Here is a 19364-nt window from a genome sequence, read left to right on the forward strand (position 1 = left end):
GCTTTTCTTTATCCCGCTGCTAGGTTTTGGTTTTTAGATATTAAGGAGTCTGGCAGGACTGGTGATGCCTTCGGTAGCGACTTGCGCCAGGGCTTTTCTTTATCCCGCTGCTAGGTTTTGGTTTTTAGATATTAAGGAGTCTGGCAGGACTGGTGATGCCTTCGGTAGCGACTTGCGCCGGGGCTTTTCTTTATCCCGCTGCTAGGTTTTGGTTTTTAGATATTAAGGAGTCTGGCAGGACTGGTGATGCCTTCGGTAGCGACTTGCGCCGGGGCTTTTCTTTATCCCGCTGCTAGGTTTTGGTTTTTAAAATTTAAGGATTATCTGGAGATATCTGGAGAGACTGTGGCAACATCTTCTACACATTTTTAAATAGGCCATGGAATCAATAAGACAACAGGAGGCAACCAAAATAATCCAAGAGGATCAATCACAACAGTGCGCCAAGAGGATGCAGAGAATATGTTAAGATGGACAAAGAAAGCACAAAAGGGAAGAAATAAATCCTCCTTGAAAACACATGGACTGCAAACGCATTAAAATCTGTAAGGAATGAGGTAAAACTGCTGGGGACAAATACAAATCTCAATAAAGTGAGACAAGGCTACTGGGGACACATTGAAAGCTTTATGGAGTGAGACAACATTACTCACACTGCTGGGGACAAATACAAATCTCTATGGAGTGAGACAATGACACTGGGGATGCATTAAAACTTCTAAGGAGTGAGACAATGCTACTGGGGACGCATTAAAACTTCTAAGGAGTGAGACAATGCTACTGGGGACGCATTCAAACTTCTAAGGAGTGAGACATTGCTACTGGGGACGCATTAAAACTTCTAAGGAGTGAGACATTGCTACTGGGGACGCATTAAAACTTCTAAGGAGTGAGTTAACACAACTCGGTACGCATTAAAATCTCCATGGAGTGAGCCAACATTACTCAGACTGCTGGGGACAAATAAAAATCTTAATGGAGTGAGACAACACTACTTGGAACACATTAAAACTAAGGAGTGAGGTAACTGCTGGATGCAAATAAACCTTTATAGCAGGAGACAATGCTACTGATGCTACGGATATTAATTAAATATTTTAAGGGGTGAGAAGACGCTACTGGTTACACATTCAAATCTTCAGAGGTAAGACAAAATAAAATGTCTATGGAGTGAGGTAACACTGCCAGGGAAAAACTAAAAAGAGGTGAGACAACCCTGCTAGGGACAAATAAAACTGTCACGGCAACAGATGGTTATCAAGTGGTCTCTTGGCTTTTGCTGAATAAGGAAATGAGACAATGCTTCAGAACACAGATTGACTTCTGACCACTTTGAGACAGAGCATTTCAGGTGTCTGAATGTGGGTTGTGTGCGTTGTGTTGACTGTTAGAAACCGGTTGTACCTGTGCCATGCCAGAAATATGGTTAGAAATATTACTTTAGTAATAATTTTGTAATATTTAGTAAGCCTATTTCGAGGAAAAGTACTTTCTGGAGAAATACTCTCCTCCTGATTTCACCTCTGTTAATCTCTTATGTGTCATTGAGTGTTATTGAATGTCATATTGGACTGAGCCTCCATGGGCTTTGGCTACCAGAAGATGCTGAGGAGATCTACGATGACAAACAGAGGACCATCATCTGAGCTGCTGACTTCTACAAAGCGTGGGGAATAGGGTGAGTACATGTTCAGAAAGTTTTCACAGTAATCAGTTAATTAAAATATAATGTAAATATTGTAGACTAGCTCACTTATTAGTTTATTTAGGATCAAGCACCCTGAAACTGAAAAAGGCAGAAATCCTGTGAGGATCCAGGATATTGAGGCCGATGAAGAGCTTCCTAGGGACACCTGAAGACAGGACAGATAATCCAGAGGGAGAGGATGTGGAGGTAGTTCCTTAATAGCCTAACAAACCAAGCTCTAAGATGTAGATGATACAATAACCCTTCAAGCTAAATAATTTCTAGTTGTTTATTTCTGCAGATCTAAAGCCTCTTCAGTCAGAAGGAGGAAGATGGGAAAATTAAGTTGACAAAAAAAGTAAGAAAACATATAATTAGACAACATTTTTAAATATACATGTAGCTGAGCTTAAAGCTAAAAGCTAGCATGATTCCTTTTTGTGTGTTTTTTTTCCTATATATTTTTTTTGTTATAAACTGAGTTTCTTTGTTCTTTGCTGTGATGGAACAAGCATCTGAAACAATGGATCATCAGTGTGTCCCAATCTTTAGAACTTTGAGTTTTGTATTTTCACATTTTCTGTTGTATTAGTTCAGCTTTTTCTCAGGCTTGTATTCTGACTATTGTTCTCATTAGTCATGTTCTGTTGATTCAATGTATCATTCCTGTTCAGATAATCCCCCCAGTGTTTCATTGCAGGACCTATTTTATTTATGCTTCCCCACACAGCTGCTCCCAAAGCAGTTAACTATACTCACCTGTTCCTCGCTCCGTTAATCCACTCTCCAAGTATTTAGTCCTTTGGTTTTCAACCGCTCCTCACTGGGGTCTTTTGTTGTCCCCTGTGTGGTTCCTGTTTCCTTTCTTTCTGGTTCCCTTCCTGTTTGTAAGTTCTTAGAAATTCACATCACTGCCTGTTTCCTGCCTGCGTTTGGATCCTTCAACTCCACCAAACATGGCAATATTAGAGGACCTGCTGCACTACCCGATTTACTGCCTGTGTAGAAAGTAGAAAAGGAAGCAGGAGGTGATCCACTATATAGAAATAAAATATCTGCAGGATTTTTTCCCAGTGTTCCTGTGGATATCTGTTCAGCTCCTGTTCATTTTCTCCTTCAGCTCCTCTACCTTTATTGGTCTCAGCTGTTCCTCCTTTACACCTGATTTCTCTCACCTGTTGCCTTGCCTTTCTCCTAACTTCTCTGTATTTAAGCTCTCTGGTTTTCTCCTCTCACTGCATGATTCTGCTCCTGTCCCAATGCTCTGTTGCTCTGCCACATAATTCGTCTTCTCGCCCTGTCCTCCGTTCCAGTGTTTTGCTGTTCATTAAGTATATCAACTTACCATGAGAAAGTGCAAAGAATCCAGCCATCAACTGGACCAAGCAGCACAAACCACCAGCCGGACGCCAAGGACGTCAGCGTCCCCTTCCCACCATCTAGCCAGAACCCGCGCTCGATGCCTTGCCTCACCATCAGCTCCATTCTCCACCACCTGCGTCAACACCTCCTGCTGCTCCCTCCTCTGCTCGCCTTCTTGCCTTCACGACTCCTCCTCCGAGGGTCCGGCTGTTGTCTGCAGATCCTGCGTCATGTCTCCAGAGAGCAGCTGAGCCAGTGCCAACTCTCCTCAGAGCATCTGAGCTGCCTGCAGCAGCTCCTATGTCCTCAGTGGCATCTGCAGTAGCAGCAACTTCAGCGATTCTATGTTTTCTTTAGAGACTCCTTCTGTGCAAGCCTTCAGCATCATCCCCTTCATCTGCACCTCTGGCTCTGTTATCTTCATCATCTCAGTCTTTGCTATTTACACCCTCTGTTAAACCTTCTTCAACTTCACTCCATCCTCACAATCCTGTTCCCGAGTTCTCTGACAAGGGTGTCCAGGTGGGATCCCGGTTTCCACACCATTCTCCAACTTTCCTCCGTGGGTTCCTACATCTAGTGGAACAGACTCCAGAGCCCCTCTGTGGATCCCTGGGTCCAGTGGACCCTCTTCCAGAGTTTCTTTTTGGACTCCAGCATGCTGTGAACAAGTTTGCCAAGCTCCACCCTAGACTCTCTACAACTTCCAGTTGGCCTCAGAGAAGGTTCTCCGAGGGTTCTCGCAGGCCTCCATCACCAGTTGCCAGTGGCCTCCAGAATTGTGTGCCTCCTTGCAATGACCTCCTAGTTTGAGTATTTTGTTGTTTCCTTGTTTTCTTCTTTCACTTCTGGATTTTTTCGTTCCACTGCTCCTGTCCCGATGCTCCAATGCTCTGTCTTCTCGCCCAGTTCTCCGTGCCCGTCTTTTGTTGTTCATTACATATTTCAACTCACTATGAGGCTCTCAAGTTCCTGTTTGCACTTTGGTCTGGCAAAGAATCCAGCCACCAAATGGACCAAGCAGCGCAGACCACCAGCCTGACGCTGAGGACGTCGGCATCCCCTTCCCACCATCTAGCCAGAACGCGTGTTCGATGCCTCGCCTCACTTCGCCAACACCTCCTGCTGCTCCCTCCTCTGCCCGCCTTCTTGCCTTCACGACTCCTTTTCCGAGGGTCTGGCTGTCGTCTGCAGATCCTGCGTCATGTCTCTAGAGAGCAGCTGAGCCAGTGTCAACTCTCCTCAGAGCATCTGCAGCAGCTCCTACGTCCTCAGCGGCATCCGCAGTAGCAGCAACTTTAGCAATTCCCATGTCAGCAGAAGCAACAGCTCTCTGGTCTGCTGTGTTTTCTTCAGAGACTCCTTCTGTGCAGCCTTCAGCATCATCCCCTTCATCAGCACTTTTGGCTCTGTTATTTTCATCATCTCCCTCTTCGACATCTACACCTTCTGCTGAACCTTCTTCAACTTCACTTCAGCTTCATGTTCCTGTTTCTGAGTTCTCCGAGGTGTTCAAGGACGAGCTGTCTCACATTCCTGTGCCTGAGTACTCCAGGTGGACCTGCCTCACGTTCCAGCAGGGCTTCATCTCAGCCAGCCTCCAGACCTCCTTCACCACCACTGCCAACCTTCAGAACTCCGTCACCATTGCCGGTGCCCTCCAGAACTCTATGCCTTCTTGTGACCTCCTGGTTTGGGTTGTTTCTTTGTCGTTTTTTTGTTTTCTCCTCTCACTGCTGGATTCTTTTGTTCCACTGCTCTTGTCCCGATGCTTCGTTGCTCTGCCACATTATCCGTTGTCTCACCCAGTTCTCCATGCCAGTCTCTCATTATTCATTAAATATTTAATCTCACCACGACTCTCTCAAGTTCTTGTTAGCACTTTGGTCCTGCAATAAACCTACACTACATGACAAGCAGAGACACAATTTCAGATTCATTGATGAAGAGCTTCCAATCAGAGGGACATCTGAGGACAGAATAGGGAGAGATGGGAACAGAGAACAAGTGGAGTAAGCTTTTATTGAGATAACAACACAATAACATGTTGAAAAGGCCTGGTTAAAATAACAGTTATATGTTTCAATCCAGAAAGACAATTGTAGCAACAATTAATAGACAAAATAGAAAACATCCAATCAGTTTGTAAACCTTCATCTTTAGCATCACCTGTCAGAAAGAGGAAGATGAGAAAAAAATGTAGAACAAATGACGTCTATTTACAGGAAACTTTTCAAATCTGAACAAAGTTGAACTCAAAGTAAGTTTCCATATTTGAGTTTCTGCTGTCCATGTTTATTCTTCCTCTTCATGAATCCTATGCTTTTGTTTTGTCAATTCATGTCAACATACCTGAGCTCCTGAGTTTTGTGCTGATGAAGAAAACATTAACAACAACCCAAACAGAGGTCCTGCTCCACCGCCCCAGATCTACTGATTATAACACAGTGTGGAAAAGGGTGACTACAAGACTGTGATGGGATCAAAAAGTGACCTTCAATCACTATTGAATATTATTTATATAAATGAAGGAATTTGTGCTTGATCAGATATTGTATCAGTAAGATGACTGGGATGAGACCAAAACACCGGTCCAATGAGGAGCGAGACAATTAGAGGACAAGCAGAAATTCCTGTTGAAAATCCAGTGATTTAATGATAACCTGAAGACGGAGACAGAAAGCATGTAGAGTAAGTCCTTAATTAACAATCCAAGCTTCTTTGATAAAATGTGATGATTATAAAGACAATCGTGTTAAACAACGAATATGCTGTTGATGCTACCCAGTTCATCATCCAAGGTTAAATCTCAGTTTGTGAACCTTCACCTTTAACACCACCAGTCTGATGGAGGAAGATAAGAAAATCAAGGTAAGGAAAAAGGTAAGACAACATCTGTTTACAAAACATTTTAAATCTCAACTAAATTAAGCTCAAAATTAAAAACAGCTTGTAAATTTAACTCCTGATGACTGAGCTTCTGTGAACTTTGTGCTGCTGGAAGGAACATCTGGAAAGACACATCGACGTCAGCTCAAGCAGAGGACCTGCTCCACCACTTGATCACACTGTGGGTGGAAAGGGTGAGAACATGACTGGTGTGATCAGAAATTGACCTTCAATCATCTAATATTTAGATATAAATTAAGGTATGTGTGTCTGACCTTCCAGTTGGTACAGGGGGTCACCTGAAGACAGGAAACAGAAGACAGAGACAGCGCATGTAGAGTAAGTAATTTATTAACACATCAGGTTCTAATGATACATTGTGATGAACAGTAATTACATTGCTTGCATCTTGTAAATGTGACTGAAAATCCAGAACTATTTTCTGATTTCAGGATTCAGACTTCGCTGACCTTTGATGTCTCTGATAATCCCAGGTTGAATCTCATCGGTTTGTGACCCTCTGACTGACACCACCAGCTAGACAGAGGAAGATAAGAAAACGAAGTTGACAAAAAAAGTAAGAAAATATGTATTTACACAAAAAAACGTTACAAATGTTCACACAATTACGCTTAAAATGTAAAACTTTCAGACTTCCTGCTTTCATTGGTTATTCTTCCTCTTCACTGATGCTGTTGTCTGGTCTCTGTTTATTTGTTGTACATTCATCGCCTGATGACTGAGCTTCTGTGAAGTTTGTGCTGCTGGAAGGAACATCTGGAATGACATATCGGCAACGCCTCAAGCTCAGGACCTGCTCTGCCTGATCTACTGATTATAACACAGTGTGGAAAAAGGTGAGTACTGGTGATGGGACAAACTGCCATTGCTTTGAGATGCTTGGTGAAGCACGCTTCAAGGCCTGTATCGACATTTGAGGCCACAATGTATGAACACATGTCCAGCAATGGATCCGCTCACATGTAGTGGGTTGGTGCTGTTGATCTGTGCACAAACCGTCATATTTAATCACTTAGAGTGTGTGTTTGTGAGATTAAACGGTACTTAACGTACCTATATCTGGCTGTAAAAACAGCCTTTGACCAGCAGGGGGATTGTGTGCACCTGAGGCCCAGAGAAAGGAACCCTTCTGCAAAGCAGTTTCCTGGCAGGCTGCAAGGCTTCATGGGACCTGAGCTCACCATCACCAGTGAGTGCAGGAGTCTAACAGGAGGAAATGAACTATTATTTACATATAAATGAAGGGATGCGTATCTGAACATATGTTGTATCTGTAACATGACTGAGACAAGACAAAACCTCAAAGCTAATAATGCAGAATACCTATTTCAGATGCAGGGATTTTAATGGCTGACTTTTTGCATACACCTCTGCATGTGCAGATGCACACAGATGTACGGCTTTCACTCTTCTGACAAAGACTGTGAAAAAGGCCATCATCCCATCATTAGATTTAATTGGACTGGTCCTTTATCCCACAGATTGTGTCCTTGAGACTATCGAAACATTCAGATATGACCCTGAAGCTGTTGTGATGAACTGTTAAGTTAAATGCCCATAAATGCATGTCAAAGTATTCTGCTTGTTTAAAACTGGGTAAGTTTCTGACCCAATGACCCATCATTATTTTACAGCCTTTAAAGGGTCAAACTGAATGCTCACTTGCTTCAGTGCACTTCTAAACCTTAAAGGAGTTCAATGTTGTCTAATGATATCTATCAAATCTTCTGTTTCCTTTGAAATCCAAGCAATATGGTTTAAAAGCTAGTTATTTTCCTGCATGGCTATCTAACACATTTTCCTAAATTTCCATGGTGGGCTGATTAATGCATGATGACATCACTGGGTGACTTCTCTGTGGTAAACTCTCAATGATGAATCAGTTTAGGACAGACAGAACCAAGAGGAGAGCCCGATTGAAATGTGAAATGGTTTTTGTTTGCCATATACAGTGAGGAAAATAAGTATTTGAACAATGACCTGAAGAGAGCTGGCACCACTGTTTCCAAGGTTACTGTGGGTAATACATTAAGACGTTGTAGTTTAAAGTCATGCATGGCAAGGAAGGGTCTTCTGCTTAAATCAGCACATGTCCAGGCCCGTCTTAAGTTTGCTCATGACCATTTGGATGATCCAGAGGAGTCATGGGAGAAAGTTCTGTGGTCAGATGAGACCAAAATAGAACCGTTTGGTCTTAATTCCACTCGCCGTGTTTGGAGGATGAAATTTGATGAGTACCTTCCTAAAAACACCATCCCTACTGTGAAGCATGGGGGTGGAAGCATCATGCTTTGGGGGTGTTTTTCTGCAGGACGACTGCACTGTATTAAGAAGAGGATGACCAGGGCCATGTATTGCGAGATTCTGGGGAACAACCTCCTTCCCTCAGTTAGAGCATTGAAGATGGGTCACGGCTGGATCTTCCAACATGACAATGACCCGACGCACCCAGCCAGGATAACCAAGGAGTGGCTCCGTAAGAAGCATATCAAGGTTCTGGAGTGGCCTAGCCAGTCTCCAGACCTAAACCCTGTAGAAAATCTTTGGAGGGAGTTCAAACTCCATGTTTCTCAGCGACAGCCCAGAAACCTGGCTGATCTGGAGAAGATCTGTGTGGAGGAACGGGCCAAAATCCCTGCTGCAGTTTGTGCAAACCTGGTGAAAAACTACAGGAAACGTTTGACCTTATAATTGCAAACAAAGGCTACTGTACCAAATATTAACATTAATTTTCACAGGTGTTCAAATACTTATTTCCAGCAGTAACACACCAATAAATTATTAAAAAATCATATATTGCGATTTCTGGATTTCTTTTAGATTATGTCTCTCACAGTGGACATGCACCAAGTGGGAGAACTTGCAAAGTCACAGGGTGTTCAAATACTTATTTTTCTTACTATAATATGTTTTATTCTAATATATGAATTTTAATTGAAAATTTCCCCTTCATACATCTGCATACATAGTATAGCTAGTGTAACCTGCTATACTATCTTTTAGGATTGTTTATAATTTGGTTCTCAATTCTGTCAAATTTCATACATAAATATAATTTAATTTCGCCATGATTTATCTGCACACGTTTCCCTGGAGACCAGAGGGACATCTGAGGAACGTGACAGAGAGCATGTGGAGTAAGTCTTTTAAAACCAACCTGTTCTGATATAAAAATATTAAAAGTAAGATTTGAGCTGCATGTAGATGATACCATGTAACATCACAGAAAAATATTTAATGTAAGCATCGAAGCAAATTGATATCTGCAGAACTCTGAGGTCTCCTCCAACTTCAACACCAGTCAGAAGGAGGAAGATAAGAAAATGAAGTCAACTCAAAAAGTAAGAAAACTTCTAATTAGAAAGGAAAACGTTTCAAATCTCTTTAAAATTCAGCGCAAAGCTGGAAACTGTCCCAATTTCTCATTAAAAAAATCCATGTCAGAATGGACTGAGTCTCTTTGATCTTTGAACTGACAGAAGATGATGGTGGGATGATGACACATCAACAGTGATTCAAACAGAGAACCTGCTCCAGAAGCATTAAGATATGTTTACTTAAACACTGTGTGGAAAAAAAAGGTCAGTAAATAACTGACTTGAGCAGACATTAACCTTGAATAATCTATTGTTTAGATAGAAAAATAAAGCGATGTGTGCCTGAGCACATGTTGTCTCTGTACCAGATCGGCACTGAACAAACAGAATAAGTGGAGTAAGTCTTATCCAAAAACAAGCTCTTATGAACTGTAAAAGTAATGTTTAAAGATGTTATTGAAATCCATGTAGATGATGCTGTGACATCACAAGAAAGGTGTGAAATTTAAATCGTTCTATAAATCTTCTGTAAACATCCCAGTAGATTGTGAGTTCAGTTCTGGACTCTGGGGAACTCTGACATTAACTAGCTGATCAGCCGTAGCTAGTGGTGACTTGAACATAGAATCTGCCCCTCCATCTGATCTACTGACCTTAACACAGTGCTGAAAAATGTGAGTTCATGATTTTGACTTGAGCAGAAAGTGACCTTGAGTAATTTATTTAAATCTTTGTGAACGAAAGAATGTGTGATTGATGCCATGTTTTTTCTAGAACAGGACTGAGAGGAGACAACAGGACCTTTAAGGACTGAGAAGACAGTGTGGTGCACAGAAAGGCGGCATACCCTTTGCAGGGTTTCACTGAAGAACGCCCAGAGACAGCTGGAGGACTACTGCACTGAGGACAGACCTGAAGACACAGAAATAGAGGAAAGGAAGTAGGTCCTTTATGCAGGTATCAGAAAAAAACCCGTTTACTAAACAGGTAACTTCTGGTGACAACTGGGTGCACTGTCGGAGTAAAGGGGCAGAATACAAAATCATGCCACACTTTCCAGATCCTTAGTAAAAGGTGTTGAGAACCACGCTGTCCTTCCCTCCACTTCATATTGATGCACTACAAGGTGCTGTTCTATCAGATCAAATTTATTGAAGCCTGTGGTTTTAATGTGACAAAATAAAAAAGTAAAGAAAAATTCTATTTTAGAAATAATAATTACAAAAAGTTAAAAAAACAAACGTACGACTTACGAAAAACCTTACGCTGAGTGTGGTTAGAAACTAGTCTGCATAATTTATGCCAGGAATGGATGTGAAGTTTGTTTCAGATCTGCTGTGTTTCAGGGTGAATTCTGACCATGTCACACTTGACCATGTTCAAGACTGTGGCTCAATAAATGTACAGGTCCTCCTTAAGGCAGTTTTCCTCATTTATGACAAGTGTCTCTGCTGCTGGAGAAAACTCCACATCATGATTCACTCACCCCTGTGGTTGAGACTTTGAAGGGATGTGCAGAATGGAGGAATTGTCTACAGCATGTCATGATAAACACAGATGGTGTGTCCATCAGAGCTCAATTTCTAGATGATAGTAATGTCAAAACGACTCCAGTAGATTTCACTCTGGACTTATTTACACACGCCAGAGGTTACATGAAGTCTATAAGAATCGATGTTAATGTTTAGACTCGTTTGCCAAGCAGTTTCACAGCAATGATTTTATTCATAAATTTAATGAGACCATTACAGCTGCAGTTCCTTAGAGGTATGTCTCCATCAGCTTTACACGTTTAGAGGATGATTTATTTTTGCCCATTCTTCTTCGCAAAATAGCTCAAACTCAGCCAGAATGGGTGGAGAGCGTCTGTGAACATTTATTTCAAGTCTTACATGTAAGTCTGGACTCCTAACACATGAATATGTTTGGTTTAAATCATCCATCCTCACATCAGCTCTGACTACTTTCTCTGTCCCAGCAGAAGAAAAGCATCCCCACAGCATAATGCTGTCACTACCATGTTACATCAAAGGCATGTTTAGTTTGAATCACACTTATTATTAATCTACATCTAAAAATCAGACAAAATGTGGCGTGTATTTGTGTTTAGCTCCTTTTACTCCAATGCCCCTAAATAAAACCCAGTACAATTGCTTGCATTGGAATCTTATTTCGGGGTATCATAGTAAATTAGGCTGAATACAAACATCGTTTTATGTGAAAGCCTTAAAACTATGCATCATTTTTCTTTTTTATGTTGGTCTGAAACATGATATTCCAATAAATACATAGATATCTGTGGTTGCAGCATGACAAAATGTAAAAAGGTTGAAGGGGTGTGAAGACACTGTAAGAGTATGGAAACCTGATGGACCCACCACACCACGCTCTGATCACGCCCTCTTCCACCTGATGTTGTTCTGGAGAGTAACATATGAGAACTTCAGCCATATTTGGTTTATAGCAATTTTGTCTTTTATTCTAATTTCCAATAAACAGAGAATATATCAGTCCCTTATTTGTACAAAAATACCTGAACAGGATACAATGTAGATCCAGGAGTCGCAGAGACAAAAAGGAAGCAAAGCCATGAGGGGTATGAAGAAAAAATGAAAGATTTACGGACTGTTTGAATTCCCTGAAATGTTTATTTCGACTTCAGCTTATGTTGACTTCAACCCAACAATAACAGACAGCCAGCATAGTCATTTTCACTCTGCATGAACTCTGTATGTCACTAAACCCGATGGGACGTGTGGCTGATGTTGACCTGGCATTAAGGGTTTAGCACCAGTAAGGTACACTTCACAGTCACAGCTAATTGTACATGAACCCAATGATTGGACGGAAGGCGATTAGGAACTGCTACTGTGTAGTAAGAGGCACCAGCTGAGAAATTTAGTCAAGAACAAACTGGATCTAAGTAGTTAGTTATGCACTTTTAAAATATAAGTATATGGATATAAAGAGATACAAAAAAATCCTCTTGAGCTACAGCTTATGACTTGTGAAAAGTGTATAAAAGCTACTTGTAAGATCACCATGGATTATATGGTAATGAGTGTGCTCTCAATGAAATCCCCTTGCTGTGACTGTATGAGTGGAACATCGTAACATGTACTGGGGAGGAGAGATAGAGAAGGAGGGATTTTACAAGATGCGGCATCAGAGGTGGATACTCTGACAGCCTGTCAGCTTATATGCACCAATATAAAAAAAAAATCCAGTTTGATTACAAAATCAAAAGAAAAAACATTAGACTTAGACACTTAATATACTGTGGTGCATATGGCAAACATGTCAGCATACACACAATCAAGTAATTAAAGAAAAAGGACAAAAAACACTGAGAAATCTGCCTCAAATTTATGGTATTACAAGTGAAAGCAGAACACCCCCATACATAGTGATCTGTGACCTAGGTACAGTGTTAGATCTACATCTCCATAGCTTCACATACTTAGAAAAAAGCTGAAACCCTAAATTGGTATGTAAAAATACTTGGATTACATGGTAGCACATTGATTGAGAGGCCATGAGGAGGAGAGGATGTGAGAGGATGTGAGAGCTGACCCTCAGAGATGTGGGTTTGTGCTGCTCCTCTCTGATTGACAAAGAAAAGGACTGGGAATGTTGGGATACAGTGCTTTGCACAAGGAATCATGCTCTGTAAACTTTTTCACATTTAGTCATGTTACAACATTAAATGTGGAAGAAGGTGGTCTGCTCTGATGAGACTAAAATGAGAATTTTTGACCAATATGAAACACTTAATGTGGATCACCATAAACACACCATTTCCATGGTTACAACTACATGGTGGCAGCATCACACCCTATACAAACAGCAGCGCTGCAATGCAATGGTTTACATCAAAGGATATTCCTGTGTTACAATGTCCCAGTCAAAGTCCAGACCTAAATCTAATTTGGTGACTTCTGACGGCAATTTGTTGCCGCGGATTGTATTCAGGGGCATTAGGTTTAAGATGATGCACTTTTGGTTACCAAAAAAACAAACCCCAAAAATAAAATAACATTTCTGATTGTAACATAAAAAAATGTAAAGGTCAAGGAGTGTAAATACTTTTGCAAGCACTGTACTTCCACATGATCTCCAGTCTGCTATGAATCCATATCCAGCTGACAAGCAGTGCTTCTCTCACGGGTCTAAAAAAAAGAGGAGTAAATAGTTCGAGCATCCAAATACGGCAAACAAACCTTTCTCTATATGCGTATAAAATCATAGCTAACGGGCTGGACACAGGTGGGTGAGACATCTAATCCCTGGAGACAGTGTGGCTTGAGCAAATGGAAAGGTCTGACTGGTGGAGCACAGAGCTACTGAACCGGCGACGTTTAGGTGACCGAGTTGTGGATCAGTGACAACACTTGACGTCTATAGATTTATTTTTGGCAGGGTGTCCTCATGCACATTCTAACAGTGGTTCTAATGTAGTTTAGAGGGACAGAGCAGAAGCATGTCTTTTACCTCTTCAATGTCCCGACAGAAACGGTTGCAATCATGGAAACTGGGGAATAGAAATCTGATAAATCTGTCAATAAAATTTAGTTTTGTAGAATCTGAGATGAATTGCACAAATGGGGTCAGTTTCGCTGATTCACTTCATGTGTTGCCCATAGCGACATGTCTTAGCAATGAGGCCACAGTGTCTTTTTCAGCGTTATCGTTAATTTGAGCTGAAATAATAAAGCTAAGAAAAACGAACGGATAGCAGCTTAAACAGAACTACTAGAAAACTAATCAAGCCTGCTACGTTTAATTCTGATGGTCTCATGTTTCACAGAGTAACTCCCACCAATTTAGTTCTTTTCAGATTCTCTCTAATGTTATCAGAGGTCTTGTTCTGACAGACGTGTTGCTATATTTCACGTTAACGGATAAAAACCAACCCTACGAAGATCTCAGATAATCCTGGACATTGTGTTTGCATGCAAGTGCTTCACCAAGCAGGTTTACAAGAGTCTGATTTTGTTGCTGCAAGCTAAATGAAAGTATGGACATGGCTTATGTTTATACGCACAGCAATCTTCACCTTATAACAGGACACCAGCTCAATTAAAGTGTTTATGTGTAACCTAGCCTTCCCTCTACAGTTTTTGCATCCCAGTTATTAATACTTTGTACAACCCCCTTGCAGAGAGACCAATCTCTGACCTCTGATCTCTCTAGATCCTTCTTGGTAATTTCCTATGGATTCTTTTCTTGAACTCATCCCCAGGATGTCTGGAGACCAAGGTGGCTGTGCGAAAAGGTTGAATTTTTATTGTGGTGAACCATTTGTTTTAATTTGGCTGTAGGTGTTGGATCATTATGTCAAAAGGTCCAATGATGATCCATCTTCAATTTCCTGGAAGAGACGCCCTAATTTTTATTGTAAATATACAGGCGATATTCATGATGCCATGCTATCCAAAAGGTTCACAGGGTCTTAGGAAGAGAAATAGGCCCACAGCATCATGGGTCCCCCAATCACACGTAACAGTGGACATGAAGGTGTTTATCCACATTTTTATGCTTAGTTTCATAGTCTTTGCTGAATTGTGGTCTCATTATCACCCTGGTAGCATTTAGCACAGCCCTCATGGGTTTATTAATGATGGTAGGACAGAATAACCTTAGTTGCCACAGTTGCAGTGGTTTTAAACTGTTTAATTATTACCCTGACTGTAGATGTGAGCAAGCTCAGGCAAGTCATTTTCTTGTAAGCTATTTCCTTACATATGGACATTAAAACATGTGTGTCTTACTTGCATGCCATGTTCTCTTGTTTCCCCTGTATTTTAGGAAGAATCAAACATCTGTGGCATGTCATATTTATACCTTACAGAAACAAAAGCAGCCAAGGAGAGCAAAAACTCATCAGGAGCGCAAGAATCAGGTGTATTTACATCTTGGTGGTGCTTCTAGGACTGTTTTTTCTGAATACAGCCTTCTTTAACATATGTCAAATGTATTTTAATTAGACAAATCATTTCTATATATGTTTTCACTATTATTTCTCACTATTATTGATTTAAGGATAGCAGCTCATCTGGAATTTGTTTTTAATGTCGGTCTCATTCATCAAAGTGGGTGGGGGGGGGCTAACACTTCTCCCATCAAGATGATTGGTCTGAAGTTAGCTTTCTGTGTGTCAACCAATCACACACTAGGGGTGTAAATAACAAGCCGCAGCAACATTTGAAGGGCAAATGAACCATAAAACACCTGAATAAATACTTCAATTATTTTAAAATTGATTTTTAACATGTACATTTCACATAAATACTTATTTAATAAATGATTGAAATGTTTAAATAATTAAGGATACATTTATGCAGTTTTTATTTAAATAAAATGTAACTTATTAAATGATTTATTTATGGCATTTTGGCACTTTTGGAACTCAACACTTTATGTCTAAGCCCTTTAGGACATCCTCTAATCTGGCTTAATATCAGAATATTGCAGTGCATGTAAACACACCCACAGTCATCTGTGCTGTCAAGTTGATGTAACTGACCTTAAAAGATTTTTTCAACCTATATGCAAATTTGAGGCTAAAGTTCAAGACTTAAGACAAGATTGTTGCCTGAATGCTAAATATAAGGCTGCTGTCTTAGCACAGAAAATATCACTGTCTAAAAGAGCTAGTGCAACCATTAACGTGAGAGACAAATACCAAACATTGGGGATGTGGATAGAAATTCTGAACAAAAAAATTAAAATATTATTTTGACAATCAAAATAGTAGAAGTCAGAAATGAAGAACTGGAAACTTTGTAAAAAACAAAAGCAACAAAACAACTAATTTATAAGAAACAAAACGTGTTTTTCCATTTATGTGTAACTTAAATATCAGTTTATAACCTCAGAGAGAAATTCAAGCTTTTGTTCAACTAAAATCTCAGATTATTTTAATAAATTTACAACGCAAATAAAAGAAAACCCTCGAAATTTACCATACAGCTCTAAAAGTGGCAAAACAGCAAGAAAGATAATTTCCCAAAATCTAGCGCTATCCTTCAACATACTGGTTCACATAATCACGCGTGATGTCCTTCCACCCCCCTAACGTCTCACTGTATGTGCATTTTAAGATAGCTTCTTCCATTTCTTACACATGGCTCATCGTTTTCACTTAAGGCAAGTGAAGCTCAGTCGACTACGCAGATCCACGAACGACTGAGTTCACATTTCAAGTCATTTGTTCAAATTCCATATTTAAAGATAAAACAAAAAAACAAAGTTACTAGAGTGCTTTTGTTGCTTTGTAGGAGGGAGCAGTGGTCAGAATTTGAACGGGACAGCTCCAACCACAATCAGATTGATTCAAATGTGCAAGCACTGAACTTGGATTAGGCTCAGGAAAAGAAAGCAACATTCAGAGACTGATTCACCAACAAATATAACCCTTTTGATTAAAAAATAACTAAACAAAAAAATGGTAGAAGCTTGGGGGGTGGACACTTTTCAGGAGTCTATAAAATAGTATTCCTCCTCTTCCTCAGTCTTGAGGAGCTGCAGCTGGTTCAGGAGCACATTCATTAATCGTGGGGGTGTGATGGTGTTGCTGCGAGCCACACAGAGGCTTTGAGATGTTCCTAAACTTCTCTGATAGGAACTGCACAATCAGCTGTATCTTTGCTCCCACGCTGCTGTCGTCCAATCAGAGCTGGCGGAAATTCACATGCACGCTTTGCAGAAACAGAGTGGAGGAGAAAGAGGAGGCAGCTTCTTTTAGCTAGAGAGCTGTTGTCTGTCCGTCCAGGAGTGCAAAACTAGTTCTGCATTGAATCGACATGAATAAAACAGCATTAAATGACATCAAGTAATTAACTCTACAAGAGAGGCTTGTTACGGCCTTCCTGATTAAACATTCCTCTGTCCTTCATAGCGAACCCTCGCCACTGCTCTGCTCATCTCGCCTTCGGCCACTTCCTCAATCTGTCCCAACTGTTGTCTAAACTTCTGCGGAGGCGACAAGATCGGGGTTGCACCAGGGAGGGATTGTGGATGTGTCACTTCCAGCCCGCTAAGGTGTTGAGGAGAGAGAGACAGGGTATCAGCTTATCCAGACTGGACTGCACAGGTTGAGAAACTCCTGGATCTGCTCTAATCAGACCCAGAGAGGTTCCCGTCCATCCCTGATAATCAGTGAGGAAGTCAGAGGGGTGGTGCTCCCTGCCCACCTCAGTGATGAGGGAGGGGCAGGCACCACAGCTTATCCGGCCTGGAGGAAGGTGGGTGGGGGTGGTGGGGTTGTACGACTCTGAGGGAGAGATCCATTCAAAAGACCCTCAACACTCCTGCTGTAAAGATGTTGCTTTAGTGGTCTTGTGTTTTCACAAGTTTTGGTGTTTAACAAATCGACTGAATCTCCAAGACACATCACAGGAGCTGGACAACTACAACACAACACGCAACAGTCCGAACGATTGTCGTTCAGACGTCCAAACGGCGATAAGGCGGAGAAAAACACCACAAATGAGGGACTGTAGCGCCGGCTCTTGTTGAGTTGGTCACGTCCCAAAATAATGGCCTCGAGTTTCTCTTTCTCCTTAACCCCAATGAGTTGGTGAGGGAGCGGGCATGGGGGATCTTCTGATGTGCAAAAAAACAGGGCAGCTGTGTCAGGTGGGTGAAGTGTCACAAGGCCACAGCGGTGCAGGGGTGTTTGAGCTTGCAGGGCAGCACTCCTCTGTTGAGCTGGTAGAACTCCACCAGGTGGATCAGGTCCGTAAACTTGGTGGCACCGTCGTCGAGGCTGAAGAACACCTGGCCGTCCTCCTCAACCTTCAGGAGAGAGCACAGTCACCACATGTTAAATTCAAAGTTGTTGACTTCCTTAAGTTTAGTTTGATTTATTTATGCAAACAAATCACCAGGCTACAATTTCATTTTTAGTTTTAAAAAAGACAAAAAATAGATATCATATTTTAGTTTAGTGTGAATATGTCTGTTTTTGTGGGGTCAAAACCTTACTTTAGACTAAAAAAAGTCATCTATGATCTCATATTTAAAAAGATAAATACTTTTTATTTAAAAAATCATTATTAAAAGGTACTTTAGCTAATCCAGCAGATAAAATTGAAAATGGTGGTGATATTTTATAACTCCAGTGGACGCGTCATACCTGAGTGCTATCAGATTGTGCTGAAATCCCTCTTTGGGGTGGATGCTGTGACTGACTGAAGATAACTCATTTTCATTATCAGTGAAGTGGTAAGTCAGAGGAAGCACACAGATGTAAACAGCTATTTAAAATGAAGCTATTTTCTACAATATGCCAGTGTTTCATTGAGGATGCCAGAGCACAACACTTTCAACAGATAACAGGAAGGCTGAACATATTTCAACAAGGTTGCCCTGCCTTATCATTTTGAGCATTCGCTCTCTGTCTGTCCTGCTGGATATCCAAACGTTGGAAGAAGTCTTTAAGAAATCTGACTTAAGGTAATTCTCTGAAAATAAAGACTTTTTTATGTGTAGTCATACCAATCATGCTAACTGCTAATATAATATACTAAAGCCGGTTTAAAATATCAACTACATAGTTTCATCTTTATTACAAAATAACAGTTTTACAGTGTCTGCTTTCTCGTATTGCCTGCTTTTTGCAAGAAGAGTAGGGATTTTGAATGCTGTTCCTATGTATTATATTATAGTCCTTAAAGAGAAATGTGAATCTGCTAAAGTTGGTTTTGGAAGGTTAAAGAACATTGGACCAGAAATTTGGTGAAACTCCAGCTGTGACTCATGGAACTACATTTTTACTGATCTACGCTGAAATTGTCAGGAAAAAGACAAGGCAAAGTTAGAAATAGATTCAACAAAATTAAATGTGCCTGATAGACTAAAGCACTCTCACTGAAAGTGAGTTAATTGGTACGTTACGAAATCTCAGTTTTAGGTCTGCATTAAAAAAATAAAGCAAACAGATGGCTGCCCAGGAGGAGAGAAAATATTTTTAAACCTTTAAAATATCAAGTTTGACTGCAGAAAGATCTGTTTTTTTATTGTTTTGTTCTATGGCTTCACTCTTAATCTTTATTATATTTACAGGTCACTGCAAAATGATTCCT

General features: G+C 40.8%; 1 protein-coding gene and 2 long non-coding RNA genes across 8 annotated transcripts in view; 2 read left to right on the plus strand and 1 right to left on the minus strand.

Annotated features, from left to right (window-relative positions):
• Window positions 1–2: 2 nt before the first annotated feature.
• On the plus strand, window positions 3–2447 carry LOC124879997. The gene is made up of 3 exons (XR_007041194.1): window positions 3–1678; window positions 1770–1894; window positions 1989–2447. It is a non-coding gene; the product is annotated as an uncharacterized LOC124879997 (long non-coding RNA).
• A 2181-nt stretch (window positions 2448–4628) lies between these two features.
• LOC124879996 overlaps window positions 4629–19364 on the plus strand; it is a 39097-nt gene continuing 24361 nt past the window's right edge. Inside the window, exons 1-12 of one of the 2 annotated variants that reach the window (XR_007041191.1) lie at window positions 4629–5508; window positions 5599–5740; window positions 5838–5932; window positions 6054–6132; window positions 6221–6277; window positions 6391–6795; window positions 7035–7148; window positions 9061–9096; window positions 9229–9300; window positions 9439–9540; window positions 9818–9950; window positions 10056–10216. This is a non-coding gene — a long non-coding RNA (uncharacterized LOC124879996). Of the gene's footprint in view, window positions 5509–5598; window positions 5741–5837; window positions 5933–6053; window positions 6133–6220; window positions 6278–6390; window positions 6796–7034; window positions 7149–9060; window positions 9097–9228; window positions 9301–9438; window positions 9541–9817; window positions 9951–10050; window positions 10217–19364 lie in introns of both variants that reach the window. The other variant, XR_007041192.1, reaches the window with a different exon arrangement.
• The window catches only part of LOC124879994 (growth factor receptor-bound protein 10-like), a 67149-nt gene continuing 59513 nt past the window's right edge, over window positions 11729–19364 (minus strand). For all 5 annotated transcript variants that reach the window (XM_047384885.1, XM_047384883.1, XM_047384884.1 and 2 more), the window contains one exon: window positions 11729–18075. In XM_047384885.1, coding sequence (XP_047240841.1) covers window positions 17929–18075 — 147 coding nt within the window. In that variant the 3' untranslated portion in view covers window positions 11729–17928. The remainder of the gene's footprint in view (window positions 18076–19364) is intronic.

Source organism: Girardinichthys multiradiatus, chromosome 13, assembly GCF_021462225.1.
Source record: "Girardinichthys multiradiatus isolate DD_20200921_A chromosome 13, DD_fGirMul_XY1, whole genome shotgun sequence".
NCBI classification, from domain to species: domain Eukaryota; kingdom Metazoa; phylum Chordata; class Actinopteri; order Cyprinodontiformes; family Goodeidae; genus Girardinichthys; species Girardinichthys multiradiatus.